Source organism: Myxocyprinus asiaticus, chromosome 7, assembly GCF_019703515.2.
Source record: "Myxocyprinus asiaticus isolate MX2 ecotype Aquarium Trade chromosome 7, UBuf_Myxa_2, whole genome shotgun sequence".
Classification (NCBI taxonomy): Eukaryota; Metazoa; Chordata; class Actinopteri; order Cypriniformes; family Catostomidae; genus Myxocyprinus; species Myxocyprinus asiaticus.
Genome location: NC_059350.1, coordinates 39,799,096 through 39,819,324, shown reverse-complemented (window position 1 = coordinate 39,819,324; position 20,229 = coordinate 39,799,096). Strand labels below are relative to the sequence as shown.

General features: G+C 42.7%; 1 protein-coding gene across 1 annotated transcript in view; it reads left to right on the top strand.

Annotated features, from left to right (window-relative positions):
* The window catches only part of LOC127444131 (tumor suppressor candidate 3-like), a 162,321-nt gene that overhangs the window by 117,486 nt on the left and 24,606 nt on the right, over positions 1-20,229 (top strand). Inside the window, exons 7-8 of the mRNA XM_051703345.1 lie at positions 16,883-16,946; positions 18,869-18,943. Of these exons, the coding sequence (XP_051559305.1) occupies positions 16,883-16,946; positions 18,869-18,943 (139 nt within the window). The remainder of the gene's footprint in view (positions 1-16,882; positions 16,947-18,868; positions 18,944-20,229) is intronic.

The window sequence follows — 20,229 nt, the reverse complement described above, 5'->3', positions numbered from 1 at the left end:
AAAGTCATAAGATGTTTCACAAAAGCATTTGTCTTAAGATGGTTATTTATATCTTCAGCTTTAGTGTGTCAATAGGAAATATAAATGTTAGAGTCCAAAACATTACTTTTGCAAATAGAAAAGATTAGAACAGAAGAACAGGGAGCCCTGCAACAGATGTCATGGCCCCCACAAAGCCCCCCACTGAACATCGTGTCAGTCTGTGATTACATAAAGAGACAGAAGCAGTTGAGACAGCCTAAATAGATGGAGAATTTGCCACAGTTCTTCTAAGAAGCTTGGAACATCCTGTCTGCCAACAACCAAGAAAAACTGTGTCCAGGCGTACCTAGGAGAATTGGTGCTGTTTTAAAAGCAAAGGTGGTCACACCGAATATTGATTTAGCTTTTTTTTTTTTTTTTTTTTTAATGTTTACTGGACTTTGTATGACATTAAGTGATAAATGAAAACTATTTATTTCATTATTTTTGAAGACATCCTCACTATGCAACATTTTTCACAAGTGCCTAAAACTTTTGCACAGTACTGTGTGTGTGTGTGTGTGTGTGTGTGTGTGTGTATATATATATATATATATACATACACACACACACACACACACACACACACACATATACACACAGTTGTGCTCAAAAGTTTGCATACCCTTGGAGAATTTGTAATATATGGACCATTTTTAAAGAAAACATGAGTGAGAAGGCAAAACATTTCTTTTATTTCTTATGGGATTCATATTTAACTGTAGGTTATAACAGAATGGCACAATCATAAAACATAACATGGCAACAAAGAAAAAAATGAAATGACCCCTGTTCAAAAGTATGCACACACTTAATACTGTGTATTGCCCCCTTTAGCATCAATGACAGCATGCAGTCTTTTGTAATAGTTGTCTATGAGGCCCCAAATTCTTGCAGTGGTATAGCTGCCCATTCGTCTTGGCAAAATGCCTCCAGGTCATGCAAAGTCTTTGGTGGTCTTACATGAACCGCACGTTTGATATCTCCCCAGAGTGGCACGATGATATTAAGGTCAGGAGACTGTGATGGCCACTCCAGAACCTTCAACTTTTTCTGCTGTAACCACTGGAGGGTCAACTTGGCCTTGTGCTTAGGGTCATTGTCGTGCTGGGAAGTCCAAGAGCGTCCCATGCGCAGCTTTCATGCAGAAGAATGCAAATTGTCTGCCAGTATTTTTGGATAACATGCTGCATTCATCTTGCCATCAATTTTCACAAGATTACCCGTGCCTTTAGAGCTCACACACCCCCAAAACATCAGTGAGCCACCACCATGCTTCACAGTGGGGATGGTATTCTTTTCACTATAGGCCTTGTTGACACCTCTCCAAACATAGTGCTTATGGTTGTGACCATAAAGCTCTATTTTGGTTTCGTCACTCCAAATTACAGTGTGCCAGAAGATGTGAGGCGTGTCAAGGTGTTGTCGGGCATATTGTAACCAGGCTTTTTTGTGGCATTGGCGCAGTAAAGGCTTTTTTCTGACAACTCGACCATGCAGCTCATTTTTTTCAAATATCATCGTATTGTGCTCCTTGAAACAACCACACTGTCTTTTTCCAGAGCAGCCTGTATTTCTCCTGAGGTTAACTGTGGGTTTTTCTTTGTATCCCGAACAATTCTTCTGGCAGTTGTGGCTGAAATCTTTCTAGGTCTACCTGACCTTGGCTTGGTATCAAGAGATCCCCGAATTTTCCACTTCTTAATAAGTGATTGAACAGTACTGACTGGCATTTTCAAGGCTTTGGATATCTTTTTATATCCTTTTCCATCTTTATAAAGTTCCATTACCTTGTTACGCAGGTCTTTTGACAGTTATTTTCTGCTCCCCATGGCTCAGTATCTAGCCTGCTCAGTGCATCCACGTGAGAGCTAACAAACTCATTGACTATTTAAACACAGACACTAATTGCAATTTAAAAAGCCACAGGTGTGGGAAATTAACCTTTAATTGCCATTTAAACCTGTGTGTGTCACCTTGTGTGTTTGTAACAAGGCCAAACATTCAAGGGTATGTAAACTTTTGATCAGGGCCATTTGGGTGATTTCTGTTATCATTATGATTTAAAAAGGAGCCAAACAACTATGTGATAATAAATGGCTTCATATGATCACTATCCTTAAATAAAAGACAGTATTTTTGCATGATCAGTCATATTTTCAAAATCAATGCCAAAATTTCACAATTTCTGCCAGGGTATGCAAACTTTTGAGCACAACTGTGTACATATATATATATATATATGTATTAGGGCTGTCGATTTAATGCGTTAATTCAGTGCGATTAATTATATAAATAATAACGCGTAAAAAAAAGTAATCATGTCCCCGGTCCGTGATTAGGAATATTCGTTCAATCTGAGCAATTCAAGCTTCAAGTACCACCTGTTTTCTCCAGGGTGCAGTAAGCAAAATTTCAGCTGTATGGGCAATGTGGTTATCAGAATCAGAATCAGCTTTACTGCCAAGTATGCTTACGCATACAAGGAATTTGTCTTGGTGACAGGAGCTTCCAGTGTACAACAATACAAAAACAGTAGCAAGACATAGATAATAATAAAAAATAAAAAATAGTTATACACAGACACACACATACATACATACATACACACATACACATACGTAGTGCAATCTAATACAAACCTGTTATCTGTTATGTACAGTGCAAATACAAATCTGTTATGTACAGTGCAAATGTTTTTTTTGTTTTTTTTCCCAGAGGAATGAAATGGCAGAAGAGGTTGGATGTGTTGGATAAATATAAAAAGACTAAGCTGTGTATTGCACATAGTTATTGCTCAATGGGGCAATTTAACTGTTCATGAGATGGATAGCCTGAGAGAAAAAACTGGGGGGGGGGGGGGGCGTTAGGGAGCAACCAATAATCCTCTGAGCAGTCCGAACTGTCCTTTGTGGTCTTCTGATGTCTGATTTCGTAGCTGAACCAAACCAGACAGTTATTAAAGTGTAGAGGACAGACTCAATGACTGCTGAGTGGAACTGTATCAGCAGCGCCTGTGGCAGGTTGAACTTCCTCAGCTGGCGAAGGAAGTACAAACTCTGCTGGGCCTTTCTCACAATGGAGTCAATGTGTGTCTCCCACTTCAGGTCCTGTGAGATGGTAGTGCCCAGGAACCTGAATGACTCCACTGCTGCCACAGTGCTGTTTAGAATGGTGAGGGGGTCAGTGTTGGGGTGTTCCTCCTAAAGTCCACAATCATCTCCACCGTTTTGAGCGTGTTCAGCTCAAGGTTGTTTTGACTGCACCAGACAGCCAGCTGTTCAACCTCCCTTCTGTATGCAGACTCATCTTCATCTCGGATGAGGCCGATGACAGTAGTGTCGTCTGCAAACTTCAGGAGCTTGACAGAGGGGTCCTTGGCGATGCAGTAATTGGTGTAGAGTGAGAAGAGTAGTGGGGAGAGCACACATCCCTGGGAGGCACCAGTGCTGATTGTACAGGTGCTGGAAGTGAGTTTCCCCTGTCTCACAAACTGCTGCCTGTTCGTCAGAAAGCTGGTAATCCACTGACAGATAGACATGGGAACAGAGAGTTGGTGTAAATTATTCTGGAGTATAGCTGGGATGATGGTGTTGAAAGCCGAACTGAAGTCCACAAAAAGGATCCTTGCATATGTCCCTGGTCTGTCCAGATGTTGCAGGATATGATGCAATCCCATGTTGAATGCATCATCCACAGACCTGTTTGCTCTAAGCAAATTGAAGTGGATCTAGAAAGGGTCCAGTGATGTTCTTCAGGTGGGCCAACACCAGTCTCTCAAATGATTTCATGACCACAGACATCAGGGCGACAGGTCTGTAGTCATTAAGTCCTGTGATTTTTGGTTTCTTTGGGACAGGAATAATGATTGAGCGTTTGAAGCAGCATGGGACTTCACACTGCTCCAGTGATCTATTGAAGATCTGTGAGAAGATGGGGGCCAGCTGGTTAGCACAGGATCGAAGACACGCTGGTGAGACGCCATCTGGGCCTGAAGCTTTCCTCGTCTTTTATTTCCGAAAGCCGCGGCTCACATCATCTTCACAGATCTTAAATGCAGGTTGAGTAGGAGGGGGGGGTTGCAGAAAGTGTTGGTGTTTGTGTGAAGTGAAGGTCAGAGTGGGTGTGGGGTGTGAGATTGGGCCTTTCAAATCCACAGTAGAACACAATCAGGTCGTCAGCCAGTTGTTGGTCCACCACAGGGTTGGGGGTAGGAGTCCTGTAATTTGTGAGTTGTTTCATGCCACTCCACATTGATGCAGGGTCGTTAGCTGAAAACTTGTTTTTCTGCTTCTCAGAGCATCTTCTTTTAGCCACTCTGATTTCCTTGTTCAGTGTGTTCCTGGCCTGATTGTACAAGACTTTATCCCCACCCCTGTAAGCATCCTCTTTGGCCTGACGAAGCTGCCCGAGCTCTGCTGTAAACCACATTTTGTCATTGTTGAACTTTAAATAAGTCCTAGTAGGAATGCACATATCCTCACAGAAACTGATATATGATGTAACAGTATATGTGAGCTTGTCCAGGTCTGTGTCTGCAGCCTCAAAACACTCCAATCCATGCAGTCGACGCAGGCTTGTAGTTCCCGCTCTGCTTCATTGGTCCATCTCTTTACAGTCCTTACTGCTGGCTTGGTTGATTTTAATTTCTGCCTGTAGGTTGGAAGAAGATGAACCAGGCAGTGATCAGAGATCCCAAAGCTGCTCTAGGGATATGCATCCTTTATTGTTGTGTACCAATGATCCAGTATATTTTTGTCTCTGGTGGGGCATGTAATGTGCTGTTTGTATTTGGGCAGTTCACGTGTGAGATTTGCTTTGTTAAAATCCCCAAGAATAATAATAACTGAGACCGGGTATTGTTGTTCCGTGTCTGTGATTTGATCAGTCAGCTGTTGCAGAGCCGCATTCAAACACACGTTTGGGGCAAAATACACACTCACCAGAATAAACGACGAAGACTCCCACAGCGAGTAGAAATGCTTACAGTTAATAGAGTGCTTCCAAATTAGGACAGCACATCCTCTTTAATGTTGTTACATCTGTACACCAACTTTCATTGATGTAACCGCCTCTCGTTTTCCCCGTTAACTCCGCAATGCGATCCACTCTGAACAGCTGAAAGCCCGGCAGATGTAATGCGCTGTCCGGAATGGCTTCACTCAGCCAGGTTTTTATGAAGCACAAGGCAGCAGAGGTTGAAAAGTCCTTGTTTGTGTGGGTGAGGAGATGTAGTTCATCCGTTTTGTTAGGAAGAGAGCGGAGATTCGCAAGATGAATGCTCAGCAGGGCTGTTCGAAAGCCACGCCAACGGAGTTTGACCAGTGCACCGGCTCGTCTCCCTCGCCTGCGTCTCCTCGCGCATTTAAACAACACAGCCGCGCACCGACTAAAATGTCCAGCAAAACGTCTGAATATTCAAAAACCGGGAAAAGACTGTCTGGTATAAGCTGTCGAATGTTCAGCATTCTGAGATGCTATTTTTGTCACCACAGTGTGTATATATATGACTTTTTCCATCAGGAGTCTGTGTGGTGAAAGTTGGATAAAAATGTTATGTTAAATTGTATCCTAAATTTAGAAACAAAATATAGCAAACTTGATGGACCAAAAAAGTATGCATGTATGTATGTATGGTTAGTAAATGAGATTTTTATTAGACAAAAAAGTTGCCAAATAACAAAAAATACTTGCGGGTGTTTTCAAAAGTAGGAATGACTGTTTATAAGCATACCATCCAGGCCCAAAAACAGATACAGCACGCAAGTATAATAATACTATTATGTCTCTGTGTTAGTGCTGGAAGTGCCTCTAATTTGAATGCTGTTTTCTTTCATATGAAAATATGCTGTGGTATGGCTGTGTTTAAATGTTAGAAGATGCGTTAACCCACAGGCGACAGGTGACATGACAGTGATAAATGCACTTGCCTATTTGCTCATATCCTCTCCTTAATGGCCCCCTCCTTTTCAAAATCCCTCCCTATCTCTTGCTTTTTTTGTCTCGATGTGAAATACCGCAAGTGACGACAGCCTTAAATATTGAGGAGCTGCTTCTGGCAGTGTTTAGGTCCTTCATCCTTTGTTATTGTCAGGTTCGAATAGAGTTTTTAGGGCTTTTTATTTTTTTTCTGTCACACTGAACTTAAAAATATTTCTGTGATTTCTGCTCAAATCAAATGAGATGTGTTTTTGTTATATCTATTTTTAAAAAGTATTTACAGTAGGCTTACATGTCTTCATGTAGGTGTTATTCAAAGTAAAATAAAATCCAGTTATCATATTTAAATTACATGAATTGTATCCAGGTAGTGCAGTGATTTTATAATAATCAAGAATTTTCTTGAACTAAAAGATACATAATTCTTAAGGTATTCATCTCACCTTGAAACGAGTTTTTCCACTTTGAATTAAGCTAATACATTATCATTATAATACAACATTCCTTCATAATTCCTATATAAATACGTAACCTTCAAGGGATCAGATACATTGTTTCCTTTTATAAACTTCCTTGCAAAAATATTGACAAGCTTTTGATATAATCTGTTAAAACTGTGCACTGACAGATTTTATCAGGCAAAGTTATAGTTCACCCAAAAATTTTTATTCTGTTATCATCTCTGTCTTTTATAGCAGGATGTCTTTTATAGCAGGATGTCCAAACTATTTCCCATACAACATAAACCTATCACACAACTTTAAAAGATTTGGAATATAGTGAATAGACTACTTTTATTGTACTTTTTGCTTGACAGCCCTCCTATTGTACTATTCACTTTCATTGTATGTCAAAGTGTAGCTTGGAATTCTGCTAAATAACTTATTTAGTGTTCTACGGACACAGAAAATTATTTAGGGTTTCCAACAATATTGAGGGTGAGTAAATGATGACAGCAATTTCATTTTTGCGTGATCTTCAGTTTTGATTTTTTCATTTAAAACCATGCACTGACAGACGTTTTATAGGAAGATTTCAAGGCTGGAAACTCTGCATTGCATTCACGGTTCAACCACAGAATAAGGAAAGTCTTGCTAAGAGTGGGAGGGACCTGAGGCCTGTACCATGAAGCCAGTTCCCTATCTGTCACTCACTCGACATTGTGTCGATGTAGTGACACTAGGGGTCACTCTTGGGAGCCCGAGATACCTCTGGTCTTTGATAAAAGGTCAATGAAAATTAGCGAGTGGTATTTGCATGCCATTCCCCCAGACATACGGGTATAAAAGGAGCTGGTATGCAACCACTCATTCAGATTTTCTCTTCAGAGCCGAACGGTCATGCTCATTGAACTGAATTCCTACCGTTCATTCACCTCTTCTGGATCTGATGGCACATTTCAGTGGCTTCTCCCTCCTCTGCACTGGTGCACTGCAGAGAACGCCCCTGGGCGCTTTGGCAGAAAAAAGAGAGTATATTTTCTGAAAGAGTTTTTTTTTTCTCTAAAAGAGTACATTTCTCTAAAAGAGCGGCACACACGGAACGTCTTTTTGAAGACGCGTCTGTTTAAAGATGCCTTTCTGATTGTGTGTTATTCCTGGTTGCGGTCGTTACCTCTCAACTTCAGATGGTCATGATCACTGTCTTTCGTGTCTGGGTGCGACCCACACGGAGGTAGAGTTCATTGATGGTTCATTTTCTCACTGCGAGAACATGACCATGGCAACGTTACAGTCGCGGCTTGCTTTCGTAAGAAAGCAAGCCACCCCAGCGGCTCCCCGCCTCGGTCCTTCTACCTACGGGTTTGAGGCCAGCGCGTCTAGCACTGGGGGCGATTTGGGGACCCCAATGGGATCACCTCCGCCGGGTATCCCCGCGGACCTCCCATTCCCCAGCACGCTCGTCTGCCCCGATCGGGCTTCCAGATGAGTCCGCCGGCTCGTCTCACGGCGAGTCTGGCCTCTTGTTCGGAGCCCGCAAAACTGATGAGCTCTCGAGCGCAGCATCGGAGAGTGGGCTTGTCCAGCTGGATGCAGAAGCCTCAGCTGGGCTCCCCCCTTCGGGGACCATTGCCCAGTCACACGCTGATGCAGAAGCCTCAGCTGGGCTCCCCCCTTCGGGGACCATTGCCCAGTCACACGCTGATGCAGAGATGACGGACATGCTTTCCCGGGCGGCCGCGAGCGTCGAGCTAGAGTGGAAACCTCCGCACTCCCCTGAACCCTCGCAGCTTGATGATTGGTTCCTGGGCTCGTAGCGCTGCTCAAAGCAGCCACGCCCCGATCCAGTGCCTTTCTTCCTGGAAGTGCACGAGGAGCTGACGAAATCGTGGGGGGCACCTTTTACTGCCCGGTCCCGATTCCTCAGTTCCCCTGCCCTCACTACCCTCGATGGTGGGGCGGCCAGGGGCTATACGGCGATTCCCCCGGTGGATAAGGCGCTCACGGTGCACCTATGCCCGCAGAGCACCGCCACATGGCGCGGATGCCCAAAGGTCCTGTCCAAGCCCTGTAGGTTCACGTCATCCGTGACGGCCAAAGCCTACAGCACTGCTGGACAAGCCGCCTCTGCCCTGCACGCCATGGCTGTCCTGCAGGTCCACCAAGCCAAGGCGTTAAAAGAACTGCACGAGGGTAGTTCTGCCCCAGATCTGATGCAGGAACTGCGCTCGGTGACCGAACTCGCTCTCCGAGCGACGAAGGTCATGGCGCGGTCTCTCGGGCGGACGATGTCCACATTAGTGGTCCAGGAGCGCCACCTTTGGCTCAACCTGGTCGAGATGGGTGAGGCCGACAAGACACGGTTCCTTGCTGCCCCCATTTCCCAGGCTGGCCTATTTGGCGACACCGTCGAGGACTTTGCCCAGCAGTTCTCGACGGTGAAGCAGCAGACGGAGGCTATCCGGCATATCCTGCCCCGGCGCGGCTCAAGATCCCGCACCCCGTCTGCTCTTCACCAAGGACATCCCCCTGCGGTGACTGTACTGCCCCTTCGGCCCGGCCCCGGCGTGGAGCCCACCGCAGGAAGCAGACGCCACCCGTCTCACAGTCGGCCGCTAAGAACCCACGGAGGTTGTCAAAGTGCCTCTGAGACGGGCGAACCAGGGTCAAAGAAACCCACTCATCTGGAGCTGGTAGGAAGACCACTCCATCCCCCAGTGGAGGGCCAGGTGGAGAATATTTTGTTGCCTTTTTGTTTGATTTCGCCGCATGCCCAAGTGGCTGCGGTACCCAACAGTTCAGCAAAAGAGCGGTTTCCTCCTTCCCTGGGTCACATACCCAGTGTGCACGGTCGTCATCACAACTACCGTCCACGGGTTTTTCCTTGCAGGATTGGCGCTTCAGCGGCGGTCTTCCCGCCCCTGAGCGCCCAGCTGTGGCACACATCTGCCCCCGATGTGACAGTCTCCATGGGTCACGAGGACAGGCCTCTACCTCCCTCATCCCAGGCTGTTCTGGGAGTGGTCACATGGAGCCAGGTATGTGCTTCAATGTCCCTGGACTCAGCACGGCCACGACATGGTGTGGCACCTTGAGCTCTGCCCCGCTGCGAGGCCCCACCTGCCGGTACGTCCGACAACGTTGTCCCCTTGGTCCCCCTTGCACGGAACTTGGATGCGTGGCTTGCGCTTTCCAATCCGTCGCGATGGCTGGTCCGGACCGTCCGACTCGGCTACGCGATCCAGTTCTGCAGGCGCCCGCCCAGGTTCAGCGGTATCCACTTCACCTTGGTGAAGGACGAAAACGCTGCTACCTTGCGCGCAGAGATTGCTATCCTCCTACGGAAGGGCATGATAGAACCTGTCCCTCCGGCCGAGATGAAGAAGGGGTTTTACAGCTCCTACTTCATCGTACCAAAAAAAAGCGGTCCCTTTCAGCCTGTCCTTGTCTCCTCGCGTCTTCACAAAGGTCGCAGAGGCAGCCCTTGCCCCGTTAAGGGAAGTGGGCATTCGCTTTCTCAACTATCTCGACGACTGGCTAATCCTAGTTCACTCTCGGGACATGTTGTGTGCACACAGGGACTTGGTGCTCTCACACCTCAGCCGACTAGGACTTCGGGTCAACTGGGAAAAGAGCAAGCACCTCTCGGTTTGGAGTTGGACTCAGTCTCTTTTACAGCGTGCCTCATGAACGAGCACGCTCAGTCGGTGCTGGCCTGTTTGAAGGTGTTCAAACAGAAAACAGCAGTTCCACTGAAACTCTTTCAGAGGCTCCTTGGGCATATGGCATCCTCAGCGGTGGCCACCCCGCTCGGGTTGATGCATATGAGACTGCTTCAGCATTGGCTTCAGACTCGAGTCCCGAGATGGGCATGGCGCCGCGGGTCACATCACGTGGTCATCACGCCGGTCTGCTGCCATCTTTTCAGCCCTTAGACAGACCTCTCGTTTCTACGGGCAGGTGTTCCCCTAGAACAGGTCTCCAGGCACATCATGGTCACGACAGACGCCTCCAAAACGGGTTGGGGCACTGTTTGCAACAGGCACGCAGCCGCCGGCTTGTGGACGGGCCCGCGACTGCATTGGCACATCAACTGCCTCAAGTTGTTGGCAATTCTGCTCGCCCTGCGGAGGTTTCAGCCGTTGATCCAGGGCATGCATGTGTTAGTTCGGACAGACAACATGGCAACGGTAGCATATGTCAACCGCCAAGACGGTCTGCGCTCTTGTTGTATGTCACAACTTGCCCACTGTCTCCTCCTCTGGAGCCAGCAGCACTTCAAGTAGCTGCGAGCCACTCACATCCCGGGCAACCTCAACACTACAGCTGACGCGCTGTCACGGCAGGTTACCCTCAGGGGAGAGTGGAGACTCTACCCTCAGGTGGTCCAGCTGATTTTGAGTCGATTCGGACAGGCAGAGGTGGACCTGTTTGCCTCCCAAGAATCCTCCCACTGCCCGCTCTGGTACGCCCTGACCAAGGCCTCCCTCGGCATAGACGTGCTGGCACACAGCTGGCCCCCTGGCCTGCGCAAATATGCGTTTCCCCCAGTGAGCCTACTTGCACAGACTCTGTGCAAGGTCAGGGAGGATGAGGAGCAGGCCATCCTGGTAGCACCCTACTGGCCCACCCAGATGTGGTTCTCGGACCTCACGCTCATTCGCAACAGCCCCCCGGTGAATTCCCCTGAGGAAGGACCTTCTTTCTTAGAGACGGGGCACCATCTGGCACCCACGAACAGACTTCTGTAATCACCATGTCTGGCCCCTGGACGGGACGCGGAAGACCTAAGCGGTGGTAGACACGATCACTCAGTCTAGGGCCCCCTCTACAAGGTGCCTGTATGCCTTTAAGTGGCGTCTGTTTGCTAAGTGGTGTTCTTCCCGACGGGAAGACCCCCAGAGATGCGCAGTTGGATTGGTGCTTTCCTTCCTGCAGGAGAGATTGGAAGGGCGGCTGTCCCATTCCACCTTGAAGGTGTACGTTGCTGCTATAGCAGCACACCACGACACAGTGGACGGTAAGTCCTTAGGGAAGCACAACCTGATTATCAGGTTCCTGAGAGGCCCAGGAGGCTGAATCCCTCCAGACCTCACCTCTTTCCCTCATGGGACCTCTCTGTAGTTCTTCAGGGTCTACAGAGAGCCCCCTTTGAGCCTTTGCAGTCAGCTGAGCTTAAGGCACTCTCCTTGAAGACTGCCCTCCTGACTGCGCTCACTTCCATCAAGAGGGTAGGAGACCTGCAAGCGTTCTCTGTCAGCAAAACGTGCCTGGAATTCGGTCCAGGCTACTCTCACGTGATCCTGAGACCCCGACCGGGCTATGTGCCCAAGGTTCCCACAACCCCTTTTAGGGACCAGGTGGTGAACCTGCGAGCGCTGCCCCAGGAGGAGGCAGACCCAGCCCTATCGTTGCTGTGTCCGGTGCACGCTTTACGCATCTATTTGGATCGCACACAGAGCTTTAGGATCTCTGAGCAGCTCTTTGTCTGCTTTGGTGCACAGCGGAAAGGAAGCGCTGTCTCCAAGCAGAGGATCGGCCACTAGCTCATTGACGCCATAGTTATGGCATATCATGCCCAGGACAAGCCGCCCCCGGTAGGGCTGCGAGCCCATTCTACCAGGGGTGTAGCAGCCTCCTGGGCCCTGGCCAGGGGTGCCTCTTTAACAGACATTTGCAGAGCAGCAGGCTGGGCAACACCTGACACCTTTGCAAGGTTCTACAACCTCCGGGTGGAACCGGTTTCATCCTAGGTAGTGGCACACAATACAAGTGGATAAGCCTGGGATAGCCTGCCGGGTGTATCGCTTGCACATAGCGCCTTTCACCTCTCCTGAGCTGAAGATGTGCGTCATTAATTCCCAGTAGTGTTCACAAACTATGTTCCCTGGTTGACTTCCACTGAGCCCTGTGGCAGTCGAGTTTTCAGAGAGACTCGCTGCCGGCCCAGTATACATACTAACTAAGAGCCCTGTTCTGGGGTAGGTGCTCCGCATGTGGCGGTTCCCTGTAAGGTAACCCCATGCGATATATATCTTCCGCTAATTTGTTTCCCTGTTGGCAAACTGCATCTTCTTTGGCAGAGCTCCTCTGCCCCAGTCTCCATGTTTGTAGTAACTCCTCCCCCGTTGGGTAGGATCTACCTTGAGACTCTCCACATGGTCGTCAAGACCATGTGATATATTTTTCCACTTAAATACCCCCCCTTTGGGTGAGGTGTGGTCTCTGCGGGGACACCCCCCAACTAGACCTGGCGGCCCAGTCGGATATTCCCCCTTCTTTTTGGGGAGTGGAAAAAAAGAAGGGGAAAAGAGGACACGACTGGGTTAGCCTGTCTCTATCTTTTGGGTAGTCCACTTGTCCCCAAAGGGCCGTTCGACACTCATAACTATGTTGGGGGAGGTTACGTCTCGGCCTGGTGAGCTAGCTACGAGGCACACAGTAGTCTGCCCACCACACACCACCAGTTCACGTAACACAGTTCAGCCAGTTGTGGCGTTTCGTATAGGGACCCCTAGTGTCATTACATCGACACAACGTTGAGTGAGTGACAGATAGGGAACGTCCTGGTTACTTGTGTAACCTCCGTTCCCTGATGGAGGGAACGAGACGTTGTGTCGATGTAGTGACACAATGCTGAACTACCCGCTGAAATGGCCGGACCTTGTCTCGGCTCCTCAGCATAAAACCTGAATGAGTGGTTGCATACCAGCTCCTTTTATGCCCGTAAGTCCAGGTGAAGTGGCATGCAAATACCACTCGCCAATTTTCATTGGCCTTTTATCAAAGACCAGAGGTGTCTCGGGCTCCCAAGAGTGACCCCTAGTGTCACTACATCGACACAACTTCTCGTTCCCTCCGTCAGGGAACGAAGGTTACGCAAGTAACCAGGACGTTTTGGTGGCTTGCCAGGTAAGTTTAAGTTTAGTTTGCCTCAACTTCAGGTTTTAGGTACCATGAAAGTTGGTCGGCTTATAGCGGTGTTCATTGTCATAGCAACTTACGCTACAAGGCTAACCTGCTCCGTAGCAGGTTTCGTTCTGGATTACAGATCACCAACATGCTGAACCAATCAGCTGTGAGTAAAATGATATCTCTGACGCAATCAAGTCACTCCCCTGTGTCTCTTAAAGCACACTTTACATAAAATCTTAGAAATCCACAAAATCGACTCTTCATGATAAATTATTTATTTCAGAATCTAAATGTAGATTTTCAGCAGATAGAGTGTTGTATTTTATTTAAAATTTAGCTCTTTAGCCATAGCAAAAAATATCTTTGAAAATATAAACATAATATATTAGGATATATATAAAACAGCCATTAAGACGGATTAATATGATACCTGCAAAAAATAATTGTTTTTAAAATATTAAAAGCTCAAGCTTTCTATGGAAAGGGGTGAATGCCACCCAAATCCCTTCTTTCTTTCTTGGACTTGAGATGAACATACAGTATTTTACTTGAAGTTATAAAGCAGTACACAAAATACGTATTTTATTAAAAGAACAAATGTGTCTTATTATTGCATACCAATTTTTTGCATACAAGATTCCAAGTGCTCACTTTTTAATTAATCAGTAGTAGCCTTTTTTTCTTATATATATATATATATACACACACACACACACACACACACATATTATATATATATATATATATATATATATATATATATATATATATATATATATACACATACATATATATATATATACACATACATATATATATATAAGGCAATGTACAAATTGTACAAGAAAGAGAAATAAATAAACATAATGTTACTTTGAATAACCATATCAAATAACCATTCACAACATATTCTATAAATGGCATGTGTAATTCATTAATTTACATGTTATATTTCATTTCAAATAAAGTGGAAAGAAAGTTAAGGCATCACCTACTTTTTTTTAAATATTAAATGAGATAGGACATCATACCTCATATTTTAACTAATTTTGTTCAAAAATCAAGAATCTGAAGGAAACAATCTATCTAAATTAATTTAAAATATTTTTAAGCGAATCCCATTTATGTTAACATCCCAGACTTTTATTAATAATTTTAAATGTTACTTTCCCCATTTGGTATATTTCCGAAATCTTTTCTCTCCATCTTTGAGATTGATGGGGTTCTGGTTTAAGCCATTTTTTTTGTCTTTTTCAAAGCTGCTATTCTGATTACTCTAAATATTTTTTGTTCAGTTCTTAAGGACAATGGCATTTTACCCAAAAATATGTTTTCTGGATGTATTTCTATTGTGCAGTTAAATATTAAATTAACTTCATTCCAATAAGTTGTCCATTTAGAGCACTCGTATAGAATTTGACTGTAATGAGCCTTTTTTTCTCCACAATTTCTCCAACTATCCCCTTTTACCATGCTATTGTATTTACTTTGAATAACGTGTTATAAAAAATCTAATTTTTATCTTCCAAGAATATTCCCTCCAAACACTGGATTGAGTATGGAATGTATTATATGATATTTCTTCCCAGTCTTGCTGACTAATTTTTATTTTAATTCATACTCCCACCTAGTACATATATTTTTATTCAGAGTGTCCTGTATATCTCTTTCATGTGTACTCTTTAAAATTCCTAAAATTTTTATTGGATTAGTTGTATTGTACAGTATGTATCAATTAGATAATTTATTAATGAATGCATTTCCTTTTTTATTTATTTTACTTAACTTCTGTTAGTAAATATCTTCTTACCTGTAAATAATTAAAATTGTGAATTTGGAAGCTCATACTTTTTTGCTAGGTTTGAAAAGGTGTCCAAACTTTTTTGCTAGGTTTGAAAAGGTGTCCATTCCAATTATTCAGTGAACAGTTGCTGATATCTTTTCAGACCTCTATCTGCCCAAAACTTCAATGTATTATCTAATCTATTTGGCATGAAATCAGGATCTTCAGCAGTTTCTTGTAAATTAACTATATCTTTCTTAAGTTTACTATTTTTATTTTTTTTCTAATCAAATTCTAAAAGTACTATTAATACAAATATTATCTATTGATTTAAATGTGTTGCTTTGTTTGGGTAGGAACAATGATATATACTAATAGGTTGATAAATTTCCATCTTCCTTCATTTCACTTTATTATAAAGTGGATGAACGTAGAATTTAATTTATTACATTTGTGAATTCTAGTCCTCCAAGACTTTTTGACAACTTAAGAATGTTAATACTAATTCTAGGTTTCCTATTACCCCCTATATATTTACAGTGTAGAATATTCCATTGTCTAAAAACACATTTTGATATACTAACTGGTAGATTTTGAAAAAGGAAAATAAACGTATTCATCTTTATAGTCTCTATTTGTTTTTTAATCAATAGTAGCCTATATTTATTTGTAATATTTTTGAATGATAAAGTTTTCAATTCAAATAAATGTAAGCTTTTAAAATTAATAAGCATGTATGTTCTTGTGGTGGGCCTTTATGAATTCATTACACATTGATATACCAGCTGTTTTATATATATTTTTTTATCACATTAAGAATTTGTTTGCAACAGTCCTCTTGAGCTCTCATAGCAGCCGCTGTTTCTTCTTGTGTAAATTTATTTATTGCTTCATAATTTTACAGTTATCCCTTGTACTGTGTACATCATGTATTTTAAGTCTCATGATTTCATGCTAAACTTTTGAGCAGTGTAAATGCCTTTTATTTCATTTTTTTATATTTTTAAAACAATGTGTTGTGCTCAGTTTAATTGAATTTTAATTCTTATTTTCATAATCATCAGCTTTCAGCAGAGAGGTAAATCCTGCAGTCTCTCGCGAGAAGTGAATCACGTTCTCTCACACGATTGGTTGTGCGCTGCAAACATCACTCATTCATGTGCATGAACGCGTAATCTAATCTTAAAGTCAGGATCGAATCCTGAGTTGACAGAGAAAGTTGATGAGCTGCATCATGGTACCAATTAAACCTGATTGGATTGGTTTGAATTTGTCAACTTGAAACCAGTCCTGAAACCCTGAGTTCGTTCAGCGACCTTCATGGTACAGGCCTCAGTACATACATTTGTTTGTGCTGTATCTAGAATGGTTTTATACTTCTGTCATGACATGATAAAAGCACTTTCATGTCATGAAAGTGCTTTTATCGTTTACAAGTACTTTTCTTTACATTTTGTTTTAGGTTTTCCTTTCATCTTTCCATATACAGTATATGCCTTGCCCTTGTTATGGATTTTTTTTTATTGTCTTTTGACTATTTGACTTTTTTACTTCGAAGAATCATGATTTTATTTATTTATTTGTTTAAAGGAAAAGTCAGTTGTACTAGTGGTGGTGGTGGAATGTGTGTTTGTGGTATTATAAATACAAAGCATTACTTGTCATAGAGACACGGTGTTGTACAGTACATCCATGGTTCCAGTGATAGGACTGTGTGAAAGCCAAGCTTGAAAGGTCTTTTGTCTGCTTGTCTGTCTTCTTATTCTCCCTCTTTCTCTTTCAGAGTTACATCCATGGCAGCAGTCAAGCTCAATTTGTGGCTGAATCTCACATTATTCTTCTGTTGAGTATCCTTTCAGAATAAAAGAAAAACTCACTCTGCACAATGAACTTGTCACATTGTTCTTTAAAGGAAGTGAACTTTTATAACGCTCTGCCACGTTTTCCTTACAGATCCGTTTACCATTCTTTGTACCATTGTTTTAAATTGTTTAAATGTTTAAAGTAAGGTCAGACATGTGTTTAAGGAATAGTTCACCCAATAATGAAAATGCTATCATCATTTACTCACCCTCATGTCATTTGAAACCCAGATGGTTTTCTTCCATGGAACACAAAATTAGATATTTTGCAGAAAATCCATTTTCCACACAGCAGAAATTGACAATAATTCATATCGTTGGACTCCAAAAAGGACTGCACAACATACGTGTGTTCTGCAGGAAATACTTTTATGTTCATAGAAAGAAAATCATGTGGGATTCAAATTATGTGGTTAAGTAAATGATGACAGAATTTGTATAGGCTATAACTCCTTTAATCTTGTCTGCCAAATTACTGACAGATGTTTGTTAAAGTTTTTTTTGTTTACTGTTCTGTTTTTTGTCATCTTGTTTGACAAAAAAAAACAAAAAAACAAAATAAAAACAATGATAACAAAAACGAGAAAAATAAATGTATGCATCATAATGATAATGATGTTATTTGAAACATTTGATGTGTTTTTTTTTATTTTTTATGTTTGTGTGTGTGTGTGTGTTTGGCAAAGCTAAAAAAAAAAAAATAGATTAAAAGTTTGCATCAAGACAATGTTGGTGTAATTCTAAACAGTTGGTGTTTGTTTTGGTGTGTGGTTTTGTTTTGTTTTGACCACTAACAAAAACATGTTGAGAAGTATATATCATGACAGTAATGACTTGATTTTAAATAGTTCGTGTTTGTTTTGTTTTGTTTGTCAACGCTAACAAAAACGAGATGAAAAGCATGCATCATGACAGTAATGTTGTGATTTTAAAGAGTTGATGAAAATACAAAAATCATATAATCACACTAACTAATACTTTAGTGTACTCATTGTTAGACTTATTTCCAGACCTCAGGTTCAACTGTAAGATTTCTGTCATCATGGAGTACTCAAGACTATGACCTACAGGTTGTATAGTTTAGCACGACAGCTTCAAGAATGTTGCGGCAGGTCCTTGAATGTGGATACCATGAGAAGAAAATTTGAGTAAACGGCAACACTTCCAATTTGTATAATTTCGCACAGCTTTGTCTACTAAAATGTTATTATTTGTCATATAAAATCATATGTTATTGTACTCAGTACAATGATATTACTTTACATATGTAAAGGATGTTTTAGATAAAGGACTAAAAACAGTCTTAAAATGGACATTGACATGTGCCAGTTATGTCAACTAAATGTCTGTAGTTGTCAAACGCCATCAAGTTGCTTCAGTAAGAAATGTTCTTACACATTTCTAGGGTCATACTTTTTTTTTTTTAAAAAGCTCTCAAACATACATCCACTCACTCAGTCAGCTGGCCATGTTGGTATGTTCTCTTTTCAGCATCAGTCTCTGCTTGAACTTCCACTGTAATTACGGGGAATTGTTGACTGTGCCTGATGGGTAATGGGCAGACCGACAAAGACCCTCTGCTACAATCTGGCTCAGCTAGTGGGGAAGAGAGGAGCTTCTAGCTACTGGCTGGACACCTAGTGTTTGTCTGTCTTCCACCTACACCCAGCTTTTCCCACAGGCTACAGAGACCTCCCAGCTGAATAGAGTGTGCTCAGAGATGAAGAGTGTCTTGCTTCCATTGTGCTCACAGTTATTGAAATTTCCAAGTATGCTAGAGCAAAGTTTTTCCAGCACGATTGGTAATTTTACAGTAATTCTGTAAGCATATAAGGTTCTTATTGTAAAAACCAATCACATCCAGCTTGGAGGCCACTACCTTGTCATTTCCTTGACTTCCATCACAGATGCGGCCATCACCATGGGAATGGTTCTTCTGAATGAAGCCGCCACCTCCAAGGGAGACGTTGGCAAGCGAAGGAGTAAGTTCATTATATGTATACTTCTTTCTCTCTTTTTAGTGGTGCTGGTTAAGGCAAGCATTACTATTACTATAGCCAAGGGCGTAGATTTGGCTTGAACATTGGGGGGTTGCAGTTCTTGTCAAAAATAGCATTTTGAATTTGTTTTGAAAAGTTAATTAGTTTTAAGCTTTTTTTTGTAGTCATGGTTTCAGTATCATTTATGAAGCATAAAATAATCAAAAGGGGCATATTTTTATTTCACATATTTGATAGTGTGTCTTTTACTTTTGTGTGTGTATTTTAAGTGTGTGTTTGTCTGCTAATAACTGAGAATGAGTATGTGTCTTGCATATGTGTGGCCCCGAATCACCTCCTGCTGGAGTCTCTTTCCCATTTACTGGATTTTGTTACATGAGTCATGTAGCATGACTGCCTCTTTTTTTCTCTGAGCTTCTAACGTCACACCCGCTCTCACTCCCCCATTCAAAGTGCTTTTCAGGAGTTCCTATAAAGAGAAGAATCGCCTCCAAACTCTGACATATGAATGGTTTTCCATGTATTATCACTGCTTTAGCTGTGGAGACCACTTAATGTGATGGCCTCCATCCCACCTCCATGGAGTCATGCCCAGCTTTGATATGCTAATAGCACGAATTATGGGTAATATGTAAATGAGTTATTTTTGCCTCGGTTTTAAATTCACCTCGATGACAAACAAGGAAAATGTTTTGCTTTTCTGATTTTAGACCATTTAGAAAGAGAGGAGAGAAATGGTTGTAATTACTATATGTGTGTGTCAGCATAAGTGTATAATTATGGTAATTTCCATTTATGTGTGTGTGGGAGTCTATGTGTAATCCAAGAGTTTCAGCATATATGTATGTGTATCATTTTTATTTAGTGTACAGGTCATTTTTAACCATACTTGTGTTATACACTCCCATTAAATACTACTCAAATTCACGAATCAGCTCAAATTGAGAAGTGATACAGTTTTAGAATTGGAACATAATGGTGAAATAACTTGCCGAATGTGAACCCATTCAAATTGTGGATAGAATTAAATCTTGGTGTGTATTACTCTTTTGAAACAATACAGTAGGCTGGGATTTAAACAATATGAACATGTCAAGTTACCTTATTAATGTATTTTAGAGTAAACACTCTGTTCTATTGTAATATGCAAAAGAATAAAGTTTTATTCTTGTATCTGCATAATTGAAATGCCGCATCAGAGCATGCATCTTGTTTTTGACAACTGGTCAATGCATAAAGCGAAACCATGATTGCAATGTAAAGGTGGT